This window comes from Hemiscyllium ocellatum, chromosome 23 (genome assembly GCF_020745735.1).
Source record: "Hemiscyllium ocellatum isolate sHemOce1 chromosome 23, sHemOce1.pat.X.cur, whole genome shotgun sequence".
NCBI classification, from domain to species: domain Eukaryota; kingdom Metazoa; phylum Chordata; class Chondrichthyes; order Orectolobiformes; family Hemiscylliidae; genus Hemiscyllium; species Hemiscyllium ocellatum.
The window spans coordinates 55,297,086-55,316,791 of NC_083423.1; the positions used below are offsets into that span (position 1 = coordinate 55,297,086).

At 43.9% G+C, this 19,706-nt stretch overlaps 1 protein-coding gene across 1 annotated transcript; it reads right to left on the minus strand.

Annotated features, from left to right (window-relative positions):
- Positions 1–4,385: 4,385 nt before the first annotated feature.
- Positions 4,386–17,922, minus strand: mrpl42 (mitochondrial ribosomal protein L42). Its single transcript, XM_060843027.1, has 5 exons — positions 17,807–17,922; positions 13,719–13,782; positions 13,551–13,635; positions 10,026–10,189; positions 4,386–4,663 (listed from the first exon to the last, which is right to left on the minus strand). The coding sequence occupies exons 1-5, from the start codon at positions 17,886–17,888 to the stop codon at positions 4,618–4,620; spliced, it is 441 nt and encodes a 146-aa protein (XP_060699010.1). The 5' UTR covers positions 17,889–17,922; the 3' UTR covers positions 4,386–4,617.
- Between the last annotated feature and the right edge of the window lie 1,784 nt (positions 17,923–19,706).

Consider the following 19,706-nt stretch of genomic DNA (forward strand, 5'->3'; position numbering starts at 1 on the left):
CCACACATTTAGCAGGTGCTTCCAGGAGGTGAGAGCAGTCTTTGAGCCCATGATCACTGGTATTCCTTTCGTGGTTTCCTTTTCCATACTTGCTGCTGGTGGCTGATGTTCTTGAAGAATCGTGTCCCTTTATACAGAAGGTTCATCTGAGCAAGGGCTTCCTTCATTGAGGTCTATGTTGTATTTCTTGTACAACATACAGAACAATACAACACAGAAACAGGCCCTTCGGTCCACCAAGCTTGCACCAATTCCTACTCCTTATTTAGACTGGCTACTTATTGCCATGAGTGATTTCTATCCCTTTGTTCACCTGCCATTCACGTGTCTTATCAAAATATGCCTTAAAAATTGCTAATGTGTTTGCTTCCACCAGCTTCACTGGCAGTGCAGCCTGGGCACAAGTTACCCTCTGAGAAAATGTTTCTCCACACCTCTCCCCTAAACCTTCCTCCCTCTCATATTGAATCGGTCATCTCTTGTAATTGATGCTTCCATTCTGGGAAAAAAAAGCCTCTGATTATCTACCCCATCTATGCCTCTCATGATTTTGTATACTTCTATCACACTGCCCCTCAGGCTCTGTCTTTCAATGAAAACAATCTGAGTTTACTCTGAAATTATGCCCTCTGGTCCCAGACTGATCCTCAAAGAGGAAACAACCTTTTTACAAGGCTGCCTCCTGCAACTGTCATCAGTTCAGATACTGACACTTAGGTGGGTAGGTTGGCTAGATTAGAGTATGGCATTTACTGATGAGCACTTCACTGCCATAGCTGACTAGGAATGTAAAGCCCCAGATCACTGTCACTTGAAGGTCAACCAGAGACCTGGCCTCTGCAAAGGCAAGAGAGAACCCAATGGCATTGACAATCGGAGACGTCATCAATATGCATGAACAAACAGAAGAGCAGGAAGTAGATTTGTTGGAGGCACCTGCGCAACTTGACACAAAGATTGTGGGAGCTGAAAATGTGTTGGAAAAGCACAGCAGGTCAGGCAGCATCCAAGGAGGAGAGTCGACGTTTCAGGCATGAGCCCTTCTTCAGGAATGAGGAAAGTGTGTCCAGCAGGCTAAGATTAAAGGTAGGGAGGAGGGACTTGGGGAGGGGCGTTGGAAATGTGATAGGTGGAAGGAGGTCAAGGTGAGGGTGATAGGCCGGAGTGGGGGTGGGGGGAGAGAAGTCAGGAAGAAGATTGCAGGTTAGGAGGGCGGTGCTGAGTTCGAGGGATTTGACTGAGACAAGGTGGGGAGAGGGGAAATGAGGAAACTGGAGAAATCTAAGTTCATCCCTTGTGGTTGGAGGGTTCCTAGGCGGAAGATGAGGCGCACTCCCTCCAGCCGTCGTGTTGCTATGGTCTGGCAATGGAGAAGTCCAAGGACCTGCCTGTCCTTGGTGGAGTGGGAGGGGGAGTTGAAGTGTTGAGCCACGGGGCAGTTGGGTTGGTTGATTCGGGTGTCCCAGAGGTGTTCCCTGAAACATTCCGCAAGTAGGTGGCCTGTCACCCCAATATGGAGGAGGCCACGTCGGGTGCAGCAGTTGCAGTAAATGATGTGTGTGGAGGTGCAGGTGAATTTGTGGCGGATATGGAAGGATCCCTTGGGGCCTTGGAGGGAAGTAAGGGAGGAGGTGTGGGCGCAAGTTTTGCATTTCTTGCGGTTGCAGGGGAGGGTGCCGGGAGTGGAGGTTGGGTTGGTGGGGGGTGTGGACCTGACAAGGGAGTCACGGAGGGAGTGGTCTTTTCGGAACGCTGATAGGGGAGGGGAGGGAAATATATCCCTGGTGGTGGGGTCCGTTTAGAGGTGACGGAAATGACAACGGATCATCTACTCTCTTGCTCCTTGGATACTGCCTGACCTGCGCTTTTCCAGCAACACATTTTCAGCTCTGATCTCCAGCATCTGCAGTCCTCACTTTCTCCTACAAAGATTGTGGGACAGCAGCAATACTTTTGGGACCCTGATGCCCTGGCTTGTGAGTGTCTAGCTGCTTCCATGTACTTGTAGATGGCTGTCATGGAGAGCCAGATTCAACAGCCTCAGAGTCTGCTGGATATGTGTAGAGACCTGCACTCCATCACTCTAATCATTTGTTCTCAACAATAGTGTGACAAGGAGCCTTGGCCTCACCCCAGGTGCCCCTTCTTCACAAGGAAACAGGGAAGTGCCAGTGAATATCCAGCTGGAGGAGGAACCACAGACAGGTTCCCCAAAGATCCCTCCCACAATGCTCAGAAGATCCATTTCCAGCATGTCTGCCACTCTCAATCCTGTGGGAGCCCTGTACTCTAAGCAGGACATGCTCATTAAGTCTGAGACCCCCCAATCAGAAACGTCTCTGGGGTCACCCAACATAACCTCCAAGACCAATGGGCTCCATTGTAGGGCAGGCATTTCCATCTCAGCTGCAGAACCTGGGATTGCTGTGAGCTGTGATATCAAGAAAACAGAACACATTCTCAGGGCACATAAATGGCAGGGTGACACATCAATGTGAATACATTCTCACATTTGTAAATATATGTTAGCTTTCAAACATTAACAGTATCTGTCTAGCCACAAACTACAACATTGAAGATACATAACCCACCCATCCTTAGCTTTACATAATACTTGATGGCCCAAGGTATGAAGTGAGCGACTCCTACACCGTGTAGACTATAGATAAATTGCAAGTTATTGCTACTCTGATAATTCGGCTCAGATCTTCCAGGTAGCAAAACAATATATAGTGTATCACAACTATTAGTGGATTGATTCTTAATGTTATGTAGTATGTTCAAGAATTCTTGGGGAAGAATTAGGCATTAACCTACTGTGTGAAGTCCAAAGGTTCACACAATAGATATTGCTCACAGGTATATTCCAATTCTAGTACAGTATATGGGTGTCTGTCTAATACTATTGCCTTATGAAGGGGTTCATATCACTTGAAATTGAGGCCTCCTCCCTCATCAAAGGAAACACATACCATGCATATTCTGGGTGTGGTCTCAGTCATTTGAAAAGCCATTGCACACTCTCTTTTAACATCACAATGGAAGGAAACAGTGGTTGCTTCTCAAGCAGAGAGTCTCCCTACCTCCAGCACCTTCCTTCCCTTTAATACTTATCACCTCTGCCTCATAATGGAGATACCCTTTCCACGATGATAATCTTCATTTTCGCAGTCTGCCTCCAATTTCTACAATTAAGTTAAAAACAAAGTGCAGATACTGGAGATCTGAAACAAAACGGAAGTTGCTAGCAAAACTGAGCAGGTCTAGCAGCATCTGTGGGGAGAAAGCACAGTTTGGGCCCAATGACCCCTTATCAGAATAGTTCTGATGCATTCAATGCATTAAAATAATTGAAGATGTGCCATGATGATGCTATGAGGCTGGTATGTCTCTGAGATGTTGGTGCCTGATCTCCAGGATGGAACTCCAAAGGAGATTAAGCTGAAATTGCTAGGTAACCTGACTTTCATGCCAGGAATTGTCACAATCTAGTTTCTATCCAGCTGATGGTAGAATAGGAAACTGCCTATTAATGATGAGATTAAGTAATAATGAGGTGATAATGAACAATAATTGGCCTCTCACCGCTCACTAGCAAGAATCTCATCTCAATATCGAACGCTTCATTAGAAAATTGGACATTTTAACTCAAAGGAAGGCCTCACTGAACATCTCGCCCAATTTCCCAAACTTTTCACCACAGTCAATGCCATTCAGGGGCTAGGAAGATTCTGCCCTTTATCAGTGATTTTGAAAAGAACATAGAAACAGGAGCAGGCACCTCAAACTTGTTCTAACATTCAATCAGATCATGGCTGATGTATAAACTACAGATGGGATCACAGTCAAACAGGAGAATGCATAAAGCAGGACGTTTGAGGCATCAAGTCCAACAACAAAATGTAAAACATAGCAAACGTCACAAATGAGTAATTATTTTTATTTTTTCATGGGATGTGGAAGATGCTGGCAAGGCCATCAGTTGATACCCCATCCTTAATTTCCCTCAAGGATGTAATGGTGAACTGCATGCTTGAACCACCACAGTCCATTTGTGCAGATGCACTGACAATGCTGATGGGGACAAAGTTCCAGGGTTTAGACTCAATGACTGTGAAGGAACAGCGAGATATTTCAAAGTCAGGATGGTTTATGGTTTGATGGGAAACATGCTTGGTTGTGGCATTGCCATTTATCCACTGCCCTTATCCTTCCAGATGATGAGGATCACAAGTTTGCAAGGTGGTGCATTATTACAGCGCATCTTGTCAATAGTATACATTGGTACCATTGTGCCTTGGCCGTGGAGGGAATGAACGTTTAAAGTGATGGATGGAATGGCAATCAAGTTCTGTTTCAAAGTTGACAACAATGAGATGAGAAAATCTAATTATAACATTTTATTATGTTAACACAGAGAACTGACGACAATAATACACCATATACCAAACCAGCTCTTTACATTTCTTGGTTTGTAAGGGACCTCAGTCTTGCTAGCGAGACTGTTTTTCGAATTGTCCGAATATGGAACCATAAACACTGACAGCCAGTGTTGAAACCATTTCTTGTCCAATATAATGCAGCAGTAGCAGAGGCAATTCCAAAGATTAAAGTGTATCATCTGTCTTTTGGGGGATTAGGTTTAATTCTCCGCCTGTGGTACCTTAACATAAAGAGAGAGAGGTTTTAATTCTTTCCTGAATCAACAAAATTGCACACGAAATGTGGAACATAAGTTTTGATGCTTCCATTATTAAACCTTCTCCATTATAATTCTTAGATGAAAAAAAACACAAAACTTCCATTAACTGAAACCATATAGAACATAGAACAGTACAGCACAGAACAGGCCCTTCAGCCCACAATGTTATGCCAACCACTGATCCTCATGTATGCACCCTCAAATTTCTGTGACCATATGCATGTCCAGGAGTCTCAAATGTCCCCAATGACCCTGCCTCCACAACTGCTGCTGGCAACGCATTCCATGCTCTCACAACTCTGTGTAAAGAACCCACCTCTGACATCCCCTCTATACTTTCCTCCAAACAGCTTAAAACTATGACCCCTCGTGTTGGTCATTTCTGCCCTGGGAAATAGTCTCTGGCTATCAACTCTATCTATGCCTCTCATTATCTTGTATTAGGTCCCCTCTTCTCCTCCTTTTCTCCAATGCAAAAAGTCCGAGCTCAGTCACCCTCTCCTCATAAGATAAGCCCTCTAGTGCAGGCAGCATCCTGATAAACCTCCTTTGAACCCTCTCCAAAGCATCCACATCTTTCCTATAATAGGGCGACCAGAACTGGACACAGTATTCCAAGTGCGGTCTAACCAAAGTTTTATAGAGCTGCCACAAGATCTCACGACTCTTAAACTCAATCCTCCCATTAATGAAAGCCAAAACACTATAAGCTCTCTTAACAACTCTGTCCACTTGGGTAGCCATTTTAAGGGATCTATGTACTTGCACCCCAAGATCCTTCTGTTACTCCACACTGCCAAGAATACTATCCTTAATCCTGTACTCAGCTTTCAAATTTGACCTTCCAAAATGCATCACCTCGCATTTATCCAGGTTGAACTCCATCTGCCACCTCTCAGCCCATCTCTACATCCTGTCAATATCCCATTGCAACTTCCAACAGCCCTCTATACTGTCAACGACACCTCCAACCTTTGTGTCATCTGAAAACATGCCGACCCATCCTTCAATCCCCTCATCCAAGTCATTAGTAAAAATTACAAACAACAGAGGCCCAAGGAACACCACTCACCACAAACTTCCAGGCAGAATATTTTCCTTCTACTACCACTCGCTGTCTTCTGTTGGCCAGCCAATTCTGTATCCAGACAGCTATGTTCCCCTGAATCCCCTATCTCCTGACCTTCTGAATGAGCCTACCATGGGGAACCTTATCAAATGCCTTGCTGAAGTCCATATACACCACATCCACAGCTCGATCCTCATCAACTTTTCTAGTCACATCCTCAAAGAACTCGATAAGCTTTGTGAGGCATGACCTGCCCCTCACAAAACCGTTTTGACTGCACTTAATCAAGCCATGCTCTTCCAGATGATCATAAATCCTATCCCTCAGAATCCTTTCTAACACCTTGCAGACAACAGACGTGAGACTTACTGGTCTGTAATTGCCAGGGATTTCCCTATTTCCTTTCTTGAAGGGAGGAATTACATTTGCCTCTCTCCAGTCCTCAGGTACGACTCCAGTGGATAGCGAGGATGAAAAGATCTTCGCAAGTGGCGAAGCAATTGCATTTCTCATTTCCCAAAGCAGCCGAGGACAAATCTGGTCCAGGACTGGCGACTTGTCAACCTTAATGACAAAATTTTCAGCACATCAGCTTCCTCTATCTCTATCCATTGCAGCATGTACACGTGCTCTTCAAAGGTTTCATTCTCTACAAAGTTTGTTTCTTTTGCAAAGACAGAAGCAAAAAACTCATTTAGGGCTTCCCCTACCTCCTCAGACTCCACACACAAATTCCCGATGCTATCCCTGATCGGCCCTACTCTTTCTTTGACCATTCTCTTATTCCTCACAAGTGTAAAATGCCTTTGTCTTCTCCCTAATCCGTTCTGCCAAGCCTTTCTCGTGCCCCCTCCTGGCTCTCCTCAGACCATTTTCAAGCTCCTTCCTCGCCTGCCTGTAATCCTGTAGAGCTGAGCTTGACCCTAGCTTCCTCCACCTTATGTAAGCTACCTTCTTCCTTTTGATGAGAAGCTCCACCGCTCTCGTCATCCAAGGTTCCTTTATCTTACCACTTCTTGCCTGTCTCAGAGGGACATATTTATTCATCACTTGCAACAACTGTTCCTTAAACAGTTTCCACATGTCTATAGTGCCTTTACCATGGAACAATTGCTCCCAATCCATGCTTCCTAACTCATGTGATAAAAAAAGTGAGTAGAAGCAAGCACTAAAATAAAACAAAGAACTACGGGTGCTGAATATCTGGAACAAAAACATAAATTGTTGGACAGACTCAGCAGATCTTGCAGCATTGTGGAGAGTTCACAGAATCAAAGTTTCGAGTCCAGTTCCCTTCTTCAATACAAATAGATGGATGGCTTTTAATGTGCAAGTGTTAAGTTATGAACTTTTGACTAGGGTGTATGGAATGAGTTGCCACAGAAATGGTCGAAGCTGGTACAATTAAAAGGTATCTGGATGGGTACTTGAGTAGGAAGAGTTTAGTGGGATATACCCTCACAATGCGCAGCGCTTCACTCCCTCTACTCCAATCCCAACCTCACCATCAAACCAGGAGATAAAGGGGGTGCAGTGATAGTTTGGCGCACTGACCTCTACACCGCTGAAGCCATACGCCAACTCGAAGACACCTCCTCCTACCGCCCTGTCAACCATGACCCCACCCCCCATCACCAAACCATCATCTCCCAGACCACACACAACCTCATCACCGCAGGGGATCTCCCAACCAGAGCTTCCAACTTCATAGTCCGGGGAACCCCATACTGCCCAGTTCTACCCTGGCCGACCTATCGTCTCTGCCTGCTCCTGCCCCACTGAACTCATCTCCACCTACCTCGACACTGTCTATCCCCCCTAGTCCAGGGACTCCCACGCCCTCCACTTCCTCCAAGACTTCCATTTCCCTTGCTCCCACAGCCTCATCATCACCATGGACATCCAATCCCTCTACACCTCTGCCATAACCAGGGCCTGCAAGCCCTCTGTTTCTTCCTCTCCCAACAGCCCCACCAGCACCCTTCCACTGACACTCTCATTCATTTGGCTGAACTATTCATCACTCTTAATAATTTCTCCTTTAATCCTCCCACCTCCTCCAGACAAAAGGGGTAGCCATGGGCACCCGCATGGGCCCCAGCTATGCGTGTTTCTTTGTCAGCTACGTAGAACTGTCCATCTTCCGTAGTTACACCGGCACCACTCCCCATCTCTTCTTCCGCTACATTGATGACTGTATCGGCACCACCTCATGCTCCCACGAGGAGATTGAGCAGTTCATCAATTTCACCGACACATTCCACTCTGACCTTAAATTCACCTGGACCATCTCTGACACCTCCCTCCCCTTCCTGAACCTCTCCATCTCCATCAACGACGACCAACTCAACACTGACATTTTTTTACAAACTAACTGACTCCCACAGCTACCTGGATTACACCTCTTCCCACCCTCCTGCAAAAATGATATCCTGTATTCTCAATTCCTCTGCCTCTGCTGTATCTGCTCCCAGGAGGACCAGTTCCCCCACAGAACACACCAGATGGCTTCCTTCTTTAAAGACTGTAATTTCCCTTCCCACGTGGTTGAAGATGCCCTGCAACGTACCTCCTCCCTGAAACCCCACCCCTCCAACCGTAACAAGGACAGAACCCCCCTGGTCCTCACCTTCCACCCTACCAACCTCCGCATAAACCACATCATCCGCCGACATTTCCGTCACCTGCAAAAGACCCCGCCATCAGGGATATATTTCCCTCCCCACTTCTATCCATTTTCCACAAAGACCATTCCCTATGTGACTACCTGGTCAGGTCCACACCCCCCACCAACCCACCCTCCCCTCCTGACACCTTCCCCAACCACTACAGGAATTGTAAAACTTGTGCCTACACCTCACCTCCATCCAAGATCCCAAAGGGGCTTTCCACATCCATTCACCTGCACTTCCAAAGATGTCATTTATTGTATCTGTTGCTCCTGATGCAGTCTCCTTTACGTTGGGGAGACTGGATGCCTTCTCACAGAGCACTTTAGGGAACATCTCTGGGACATCCGCACCAATCAACCACACTGCCCTATAGCTGAACATTTCAATTCTCCCCCACTGACTCTGCCGAGGACATGCAGGTCTTGGGCCTCCTCCATCACCACTCGGAGGGCGAACGCCTCATCTTCCGCCTCGGAACACTTCAACCCCAAGGCGTCAATGTGGACTTCACCAGTTTCCTCATTTCCCCTGCCCCTACCTACCCTAGTTCCAACCTATCAGCTCAGCACCATCCTCAAGACCTGTCCTACCTGCCAATCTTCTTTCCCATCTATCCGCTCCATCCTCCTCTCTGACCTATCATCTTTATCCCCACCTCCATCCACCTATTGCACTCTTAGCTACCTTCTCCCCAGCCCCACCTCTCTCCCATTTCTCTCTCCACCCCGGAGGCACTCAACCTCAATCCTGATGAAGGACTGCTGCCTGAAACGTCGATTTTCCTGCGCCTCAAATGCTGCCTGACCTGCTTTGCTTTCTCAGCACCACGCTAATCTTGACTTAGAGGGATACAAGCCAAATGCTGGTAAATGGGACTAGACTAGTTTATCTAGTTGGCATAGGTGAGTTGGATTGAAGGGTCTGTTTCCATGCTGTATACCTCAATGACTCTATGAGATCAGAACGGGAAGAGCAGAGAGACTAAGGGATCCACTAAAAGCCGATGGACAGACATAAAAGTAAAAAGCTAATGGAATGTTGGGCTTTATCTCAAGAGGGCTGAAAGTTCTGTTAGCTTTGCGCAAAACTCTGGTTAAACCCCCTGTGGAATACTGCAATTAGGTTTGGACACCACACCCGAGATAGGATATACTATTGAAGATTAATGCATTCAGCCGAATGACACTGGAGCTACAAGGGTGAAAGTTGCAAAGACTTAATTTTCTATATTTAAGGGAAAAGAAATAAAGAGGTGATACAATTGCAGTGTTTAAGATGATTAAGAGATTTGATAGAGTAATTGGAGAGAACCCTATTTCCTTGAAAGGCAAAGTCCAAAACAAAAGGAGAATAAATCCATTATAAACCATCTTTATATAAAATACATGATTCTCACATGTTGTAAAAAGTGCACTACGATTCCGACACAGCTCTGCTCAGATTGAACTAAGGATCGATATTCTACAGGTGAATACAGCTTTAATGTTACATTTGACATGATTTCATTTCAACATCTCTCATAAATACTGAAAGCCAATATCATTGAGTGAATATTCTATGAAGCAGCATGAATGACACTTACTGCCCAACTGGATACCAACGGTGCTTTGTTGTATAGAACATTTTACTGAGTTCTTCAATCGTAGGGGGCTGTTTATTACGTAGCACTGCCTTATCCAACCTGGCCTTCAGTACCTGGTCATGGGTCTCCTCTTTATTCTCCACAGGGGAAGGTCGTATTATAGGCTGCGAAACAGAATGCAGAACAAATCTGGAAGTGGCTGTCACCTTAGTTCTAATACTTGGCCGATAAAGGAATAAGTTAAGAATTAATTTCAAGGACTTTATTTTATGTAGGAAAAGAACACAAAATAGAATAATGAACAGTACGGGGAAGTAGTGAAATCCTAATGCAAACACTTGGGCCTCCGTTGATCCTCTGCCTTCAGCTGCCTAGCTCCATTGTTAAATTTCCTCCATTTCTTTCCTACTATCATTAGACCATAAGACAAAGGAGCAGAAGTAAACCATTCAGCCCATTAATGTTTCCATCAAATAAGTGGAGCTGCAGGACAAAAAATTTAAAATTCAGTCCAATAAACAACAAAATTATGATTCCTTTTTTGTTTGCAAAATAATCACTGCTTAGATGTCCAATTCTTCAGTAAATTCATTAAATCAAGTAAAACGTGACTGGTGGGAGGGCGATCCAGTAGATGAAGTTACCTGGACTTTCAGAAAGCTTTTGATAGGAGGTTAGTGAGCAAAATTAGGGCGCATGGTATTGGGGGCAAAGTACTAACTTGGATTGAAAGTTGGCTGGCTGATAGGAAACAAAGAGTAGTGATAAACGGCTCCCTTTCGGAATGGCAGGCAGTGATCAGTGGGGTATCGCAGGGATCAGTGCTGGGACCGCAGCTTTTTACAATGTATGTTAATGAGAGAAGATGGTATTAGTAATAACATTAGCAAATTTGCTGATTATACTAAGCTGGGTGGCAGGGTGAAATGTGAGGAGGATGTCAGGAGATTACAGGGTGACCTGGACAGGTTAGGTGAGTGGTCAGATGCAGTTTAATGTGGATAAACGTATGGTTATCCACTTTGGTGGCAAGAACAGGAAGGTAGATTACTACCTAAATGGAATCCAGTTAGTTAAAGGGGCAGTACAAAGAGATCTGGGTGTTCTTGTACACCAGTCAATGAAGGTAAGCATGCAGGTACAGCAGATCGTGAAGAAGGCTAATAGCATGCTGGCCTTCATAACACGAGGGATTGAGTATAGAAACAAAGAGGTTCTTCTGCAGCTGTACAGGGCCCTGGTGAGACCACACCTGGAGTATTGTGTGCAGTTCTAGTCTCCAAATTTGAGGAAAGAGATTCTGACTATTGAGGGAGTGCAACGTAGGTTCACGAGGTCAAATCCTGGAATGGCGGGACTACCTTACGCTGAAAGACTGGAGCGACTGGGTTTGTATACCCTTGAGTTTGGAAGACTGAGAGGGGATCTGATTGAGACGTATAAGATTATTAAAGAATTGGACACTCTGGAGGCAGGAAACATGTTTCCAGTGACGGGTGACCAGAGGACATAGCTTAAAAATACGGGGTAGTCCATTTAGGACAGAGTTGAGGAGAAACTTATTCATCCAGAGAGTGGTGGCTGTGTGGAATGCTCTGCCCCAGAGGGTATTGGAGGCCCAGTCTCTGGATTCATTTAAGAAAGAGTTGGATAGAGCTCTCAAGGATAGTGGAATCAAGGGTTATGGAGATAAGGCAGGAACAGGATACTGATTAAGGATGATCAGCCATGATCATATTGAATGGTGGTGCAGGCTCAAAGGGCAGAATGGGTTACTGCTGCACCTATTGTCTATTGGTGAGAATAGACAGCTCAGTTGTCAAAGCTTCAAGGTTCATATAGCTTCCGAATTTTGCATTAGACTTAGACTTTAAGATCTGTTCAGACCTGCTGAAGTGTCTCCTCAGTCTCTCTGCCCCTCTACAGTTCCTAACTTCTTGCCACCATTCAATGAGATCATGGTTGACTGAATAATCCACAACTCCACTTTACTGCCTTTCCTCATTACCCATGATTCTCTTGCTGATTAAAAATCTACCTCAGCCTCAATGACCCCAGCCTCAGCAATCTTCTTTGGTGAAGATTTCCACAGATTCACTACCCTCAGAGAAGAAATTCCTTATCTGGGTCTGAAATGTGTCACCCGTATTCTGACATTATGCCCTCTGGTCCTAGATTCTACCCTGTCAAAATAACATGTTAAAATAAGGTCACCTCACATTCTATTTAAGGCAAAGAGTACAGGCCATTACAATGAAGCAACTGACCACTTTTAGATATCCATATATCCTTCCTGGCTGGTGCACTGAATAGCAAATATTCAATTACGTGTTCAACCAGAGGACAGGAATGTCAAACCTCCCTGTCTTTAACACAAAGTATAATCATTTCATGCACCAGAAGAAAGACCATAAGATGCAGGAGCAAAGTAGGTCATTCAGCCCAACAAGTCCACTCTGCCATTCAGTAAGATCATGGCTGAGCTGATAATCCTTAACTACTTCTGTCTTTTCCCCAGACCTTTTATTCCCTTACTGATGAAAAAAAACTATCTCGACCTTTAATACACAATGACGCAGTTTCTCCAATGCTCTGAAATTCCTCCACATTTCACAGTCTTAAAATGATGACCCCTTATTCTGAGGTTACGCCATTGGTTTTAGACTCTCCTACAAGGGAAAACAAGCTTTCCGCATCTGTCCTATCAAGTCCCTGAACAGTCTTGTGGGTTTCAATACAGGTCCCCTCTCGTTCTTCTATATTCCAACAGGTACAAGTCCAATCTACTCAACCTCTCCTCATAAGACAGTCCCTTCATATCAAGGATCATCTTAGCAAACTTTGTCTGGACTGTCTCCAAAGCCAATTCATCCTTCCTTGGGTAAGGGACCCGAAATTGTTCACAATATACCCAACTATGGTCTGACCTGTATTTTATATTCCATTCCCTTTAAACTAAAGGCCAACATTCCATCTGCCTTCTGCAATCTCTCTCCATTTTAATAATATTCAGCTCCTTTATTCTTACAGCCAAAAAGCATAATTTCACATTTTCCCACATTATATTCCATCTACCAGGTTTCGCCCATTCTCTTAACTGCCTGTGTCCCACTTTGTGCTATCCTCAGCACCTGGTTTCCTCTCTATTTTTGTGTCATCCAAACACTTGGCTACAATACATTCACTTTCCTCATCTAAATCATTATTGCAAATATATTGTAAATAATTGAGGCCCCAGGACGATTATACCTTATTACACACCACTCGCTACATCCAAAAATTACTTTTCTTATCTCTCTCCCATTAATATTACTGGAGGCTGATTAAAACAATGGGAGAAAATAGATGGAAAATTATTTTGACTTTGGCTCATTATAGGAAAATGAACAATACATCATCACAATTCAAACTCATTGGGAATAATTATTGGGTGTCAAGTGATACTGTATCATAAATATACATCCCAAGATAACTTCTTCAACTTTTCCACAAAAACCCTCAATGTAAGAATCTACAGTGTTCTACCTTGGTGTGTTCATAGGGGATGTCCACTGACGGGTGGTAACAAACTATTGTTCGCCCATCTGATGTGATCGCAAGGTCTACTTTACTGTCAAGAGATGAGAGCTGTTTCAGTAAGAATTCAAAAGCTGCAATACATGAATGTGGCCAATCAGGAATGTAGTTACTCACCAATTGTAGTCATTGGGAAGAGCAGTATATGTAGACCTGTGACAAACACAACTCCAATCTCCACCTACACAAGATAACACAGCTCACAATTAGTCAATTTGCCCATATGGGGTGGCACAGTGGCTCAGTGATTAGCACTGTTGCCTCAGCGCCAGGGATCTGGGTTCAATTCCCACCCATCTGTATGGAGTTTACACATTCTCCCAGTGTCTGTGTGGGTTTCCCCAGAGTGCTCCGGTTTCCTCCCACAATCACAAAGATGTGCAGGTCAGGTGAACTGGCCATGCTAAATTGCCCATAGTGTTAGGGGACGGGGTCTGGGTGGGTTACTCTTCAGAGGGTCAGTGTTGATCTGAAGGGCCTGTTTCCATACTATAGGGAATCTAATCTAAAATTATCAAGATATCTTCATTCAATTTCTTATTATAAAAATGGATTTTAGTAAAGAAACAAAGTCCTATATTTCTGTAATGGTTTTTAAATACCAAAAGATATCTTGAAATACTTTGCAGCCAATGGGGAGCTTTCAAAACGTAATTCTTGCTGTAGGTAACAAAGTGGGGTTTATGCCCGAACCGTTGACTCTCCTGCTCCTCAGCTGCTGCCTGACCAGCTGTGCTTTTCCAGCGCCACACTTATCAACTCTGATCTCCAGCATCTGCAAGTCCTCACTTTCTCCTCGGTAACAAAGCAGCCAATTTCTCCATAGCAAGCTCCCATTAACAGCAACACAATAATAACCAGGTAATCTGTTTTTGTGACGTTGATTGAGGGTAACATATTGGCCAGAATGTTTTTTTTTTATTTGTTGACTCACGGGACATTGGCATCAGTGACTGGCCAGCATTTATTGCCCATCCCTAGTTGCTCTTGAGAAGGTGACGGTGAGCTGCCACCATGTGCTGTAGGTAACCCCACATTGGCATCAGGGAGGGAATGATAGGACCCAAATGATAGTGAAGGAACGACAATATATTTCAGGACAGTCAGTATGAAGTGAACTTGCAGGTGGTTGTGCTCCCATGTATCTGCTGCCCTTGCCCTTAGAGATGGAAGTGATTGCAGGTTTGAAAGGTGCTGTCTAAGGATCTTTGGTGAATTTCTGCAATGCATCATATAGATAGTCATACTGGTGCTGACTTGAACCAACAATCCAGCTGGTGCTGAGTGTCAGTGGTGGAGAGAGTGGATGTTTGTGGATGTGGTACCTGTCAAGCGGGATGCTTTGTCCTGGATAGTTTCAAACTTCTAGAATGTTGTTGGAGATGCATCCATCCACGCAATTTTCCCAGCTCTTCTTTGAACTTGTGAAATGGGGTCTTCGGCAATCCAGTGAGGGGGCAGATAGGGCTTTGATTGAACATTTCATTCAAAAGATTCCACATCTGACAGCATCATATCCTTTTGGCACTGCGGAGTTTTGGCCTGGATTTTTGTATGACTCCTGGAGAGGACCTTCACCCAGAACCTTGTATCCCAGACCCAAGACTGTGTCCAACTCAATTACTGCATGGGTCAGAATTACTAAACAAACTTATGTTTCTATCCTATGTAATTATTGATTTTGATTGCGAGGTCACAAAATATTGAGGTTTCACAATTCCAACATTTTAATTTCACTGTATTGTGGAATCCAAACAATGTTATTTTTAGGAAGACCTTTAACTATAATATAAAATGAATATAAATCATACACTAATTTGATTGCATAGGAGGAATAAATGGGTACAATAGTGTAGTGGAAATAACAAAGCAAAGGTCAGGAGTACAAATGCCGCTACAAACAGTTTTGGAACAGAACTCAACAAACCCAGTCATCTGTGGGATTACATTGGAAGGAGAAATACCAACTGGTTCACCACTGTCGTTGAGAAAAGGGGTTTTGAACTCATTACTTGCTTTGGCCAACACATGAATTCAGTCCCACACCAGGTGGCTAATTCCTGCCACTTTCCAAATTTCTAAAAGAATCATTCCAAGCCCAATAATAATAATTCCCTACTTGCACCATCATCACAAAAATGGACAAGTAATGTCCTTCCCACCCCATCCCAAACCAATGCTAATACCACAGATAGGAGTATAAAATAAAGAATGGTGATGTTACAGTCTTATCATTGCTAGTTATTCTAGGTAGATTGAGAACTTAAATTCTGCTGTAATTAAAAATGTTGGATTTTTGTTAAAATTCAATTGATGGCCTTTATGGAAGGAAGCCTGTGGTTGGGACCTGAACCAACAATCCAGCTGAGTCTGAGACTTAACAAGTCTTACCGTTCTACCAGCAGTTCAAGAAGATGGCTCATCACCTTTACAGGGAAATTAGGAGCAGGCAGTAACAGCTATTAGCAAAGGACTATGTCCTTGAGAATTATTTTGTTTTGCAAAAGAGACAAATACCTGATCAAAATTGGTGCTTTGGCAGGGCAAGAAAAAAATACAAGAAGCAAACAAAATGGACATTTGAGAACAGGGAGGACCAATGACCCTAGTTGGGAGACAGGGCCATTAAAGACTTAATAGACCTGTTGTGAGGATGGCCCAGGGCAGATGTGAAGAGAGTCCAAGGAGATAGCAGAGGTTTTAAATGGCAACTTTGCATTGATCTTCACAAGGATTGACAGTGTGATAGAAATTGTCAGAGCACGTACTTGCAAAGGTCCTGTCTTGAATGAGGAATTTTAAAATAAATCAGGTCTAACCCTGAGGACATTCATTCAAGGACACTGAAACAGGCGTGTATTTACTCTGTGCTCCCCTTACTCACATTTACATGTTCAGGGACTTAATTTTACATACTGCCTTGGATATCATTGAAGATGTCCAGACTGTGAATCCACAAGGAGAATCCAGACTGGCAGTAGACCAGAGGTTCAACAAATAGGACGAATAGATGGATTTCATAATCGGTCTGGACATTTAACAGCAAGAGCAAAAACAAAAGAATAAAAGGTGAGCAGGAGTGAAAAATCAGAGTGGGGAGTAACGCAGCACATTAATAATAAGTATATATGGGAGAAGGAAACAGAGACCATGCTGAATTTAGAGGAACAATATAAAGAAGCTTGAGTGGAGTATAGACTGGTTGGACAGAATGGCCTGTTTATGTGTTGTATGTTCTGAACAATTCTATGCCCGACATGCATGTGACTGAATAGCTGAAGGAACAGTTACTTAAAATTATTCTGCATAGCTTTGAATGGGTGACAACTATCCACAACTCATGATAAATCCAGCTATTTATAAGTCATGGGTACATTATTACTACTTGACAGAAATTCCATTTTCAATCTATAGTTCAGTGCCAAGGACCAAACAAACATATGCTGAAGAAGCTATGTTGAATTTGGAACGTTCTCCCTCTCAGATACCGTTAGGCCTGTGAGTTTCTCCAAGGATCTCTGCTTTATTATTGCTTTGGCTATCTGGCCGCAACTATCTTTCAGCATCACAAAGCACTGCCCATGCTGACGAGCCAAGGACTTTTGCTTCTAATTACTTCAATTACTTCTAATTCCAAATCAACTTCCTTCCATTCCCTGATCGCCCATTGTATAGTTTAATTCGGATGCCACTTTACGCTTGGTTGCAAAATTCTACATATCTTTATCAGCAGCTCCACGTGCTTGTACAGTCCCACCTCAGCCTCTGACATGATCTCCTCTGTACCCTCACCTTCCACCATCAGTAACTCCTGTCACACTGTTCGTGTGGACTGCACTCGCTGTCTTTTCAATCTGCTGCATATTCAGGTGGGCAGCAACCCAACAACAGCCGAATATCACTCACCACCCCCTTCCCTCCGATCCATGGGGCCAGGACCCCATAAACTGACACACACACAGAGACAGACACAGAGACAGACACACACACAGAGACAGACACAGAGAGACACACACACAGAGAGACAGACACACACACACAGACAGACAGACACAGAGAGACACACACACACAGAGACAGACACACACACACACACACGCACACGTCCCTCCGTCCCCATGGTAACCCTCACTCTCTGAGCTCCCCGTGGCCCAGGGAAGGAACCGGAAAAGCCGATATTTAACCCAACCCCCGGGGCTCGGTACCTCTCAGCGTCGGCCCTCCGCCACGGGACAACAAACGGCCGACAGCAGCCGTCACCCACCGACTTCCTCCTGCCACCGCCATGTTCGCTTCTACTGGAACTCGGTCCTTCCGCTAAGCGTTCCCCTGGTTGGAAACACGTCAATCTGAGTCGGGTTCCGGGAACATTGGTTCCGCTGTAGTGGGGGACGGGAAAGGGAGGGGAACACTGTGTCCTGTCAGTGATGGCTTCATGATTAAGGTTTAGAGACAGGATTATGAAATTAGTGTGGAACAGGTTACATTTAGAGGGAAAATGGCTCATTGACTTAAAAAATTGAAAAATAAATACAGAGCCAGTCTCACTGTGGGATCTATTAGGAGGGAAAGGGAAGGGGTAGTAATGGCTGTAAGGTACATCATGATTTATTGATGGTGAAAATACCTTAAATTATGCACTAGGTTGACGCCAGTTATGGTCCTCTGAGGGTCACATAAGCAATAGGTTGTTTGTGATTCGTGGTGAAGCCTTTAACACTGGGCAAAAAGTAAATGGGAAATGGCCTATACTGACTGATATAAAAGCAAAATGCTGCAGATGTCAGCAGGAAATTTGAATGAAACAAACTCATGTTCCAAAAATTTTGTAACCTGAACACTTTCCTCCCAACCAAAAGGCATCAACTTGCATGATATTCAAATTCATTTTCCTGTTACATACCGTTCTTAAACTTTATTAACATCTTACATTTTGTCAAAGTCCTCCTTTATTTACTACACTGACCAATTTGGTGTCGTCTGCACGTTTTAAAATTGTATTACTTAAAAACTGTACTCCTGATGCCCAATCCTAATGGTTTCTGTAGTTGATGATTTTTTTCCCCCTGCAATGCTCCCTGTGGAATACCACTTTCCATCTTTTGCGAGCGTGTATTATTACATTTCCCCTATTCTGTTTTCTGTTTTAAGAACAGCTAGCTATTCAATCTTCTACGTGTTCTCTGACTACACAGACTCTTACTGCATCATAAGTCTGCAATTCAAAACCTCAACAAAAGCCTTTTGAAATCTTAGTACTGGTTATCCCCATTACTTAATGAGATTGTGGCTGATTGGTTAACAAAGAGCTATCAATCTCAGATTTAAAGTTAGATCTCAGATCTAGCATCATACAGTCATAGAATCGTACAGCATGGAAACAGACCCATTGGTCCAATCAGTCCAGGCTGAACATAATCTTAAACTAAACTAGTCCCACCTGCTCTTGGCCCATATCCTCCAAACCTTTCCTATTTACATACTTATAGAAATGTCTTTTAAACATTTTAATTGTGCCCATATCCACCATTTCCTCTGGATGTTCATCCCAAACACAAACCATCCTCTGTGTAAACAAACTGCCACTCATGTCTTTTTAAAATCTCTCTCCTCTTGCGTTAAAAATGTGCCCTAGTCTTGAAATACTAGGGAACGTCAACCACTATGAACTATATCTATTAGCCCTCGTTATTTTATAAACTTCTATAAAGTCGCCTCTCTACTTCCTATACTCCAGTGAAAAAAATCCCAGCCTATCCAGCAGTTGCAGTTTTGTAGTTTGTAGAAAAGAGACAGAATTTCTGTCATCATTTGCATGATGAATTGTATCCCAATTTCACCCTGAGTGATCCTACATGTTTTATAGATTCTACCTCCTATTGCTAGATCCCCTGGCGAGTGAAAATAATTTCTCTGTCTCAACCCCAACTTGTTCCTGAAAATTATGATCGAGTCTTCAAAATCCAAGGGTACTGTATTCAGTGCTAATTTGTGTCATGTTGTACTGTGGTAGCCCTGCTTTCCCAGAGACTTTGTAAATGTTAAAAATGGTATCAGAGTGCACAAAGGCTCCAATTTACCTGTTGGATAGACCCAGGTGAACAG

Excerpts from the sequence above, each read along its gene's own strand:
- mrpl42 (XM_060843027.1), bottom strand. The coding sequence starts at position 17,888 with ATGGCGGTGGCAGGAGGAAGTCGGTGGGTGACGGCTGCTGTCGGCCGT. Across the intron at positions 13,636-13,718 it reads CTTCCCAATGACTACAATTG|TAAAGTAGACCTTGCGATCA; the intron begins GTGAGTAACTAC and ends ATCTCTTGACAG. Across the intron at positions 10,190-13,550 it reads TCCCCTATGAACACACCAAG|CCTATAATACGACCTTCCCC; the intron begins GTAGAACACTGT and ends TCTGTTTCGCAG.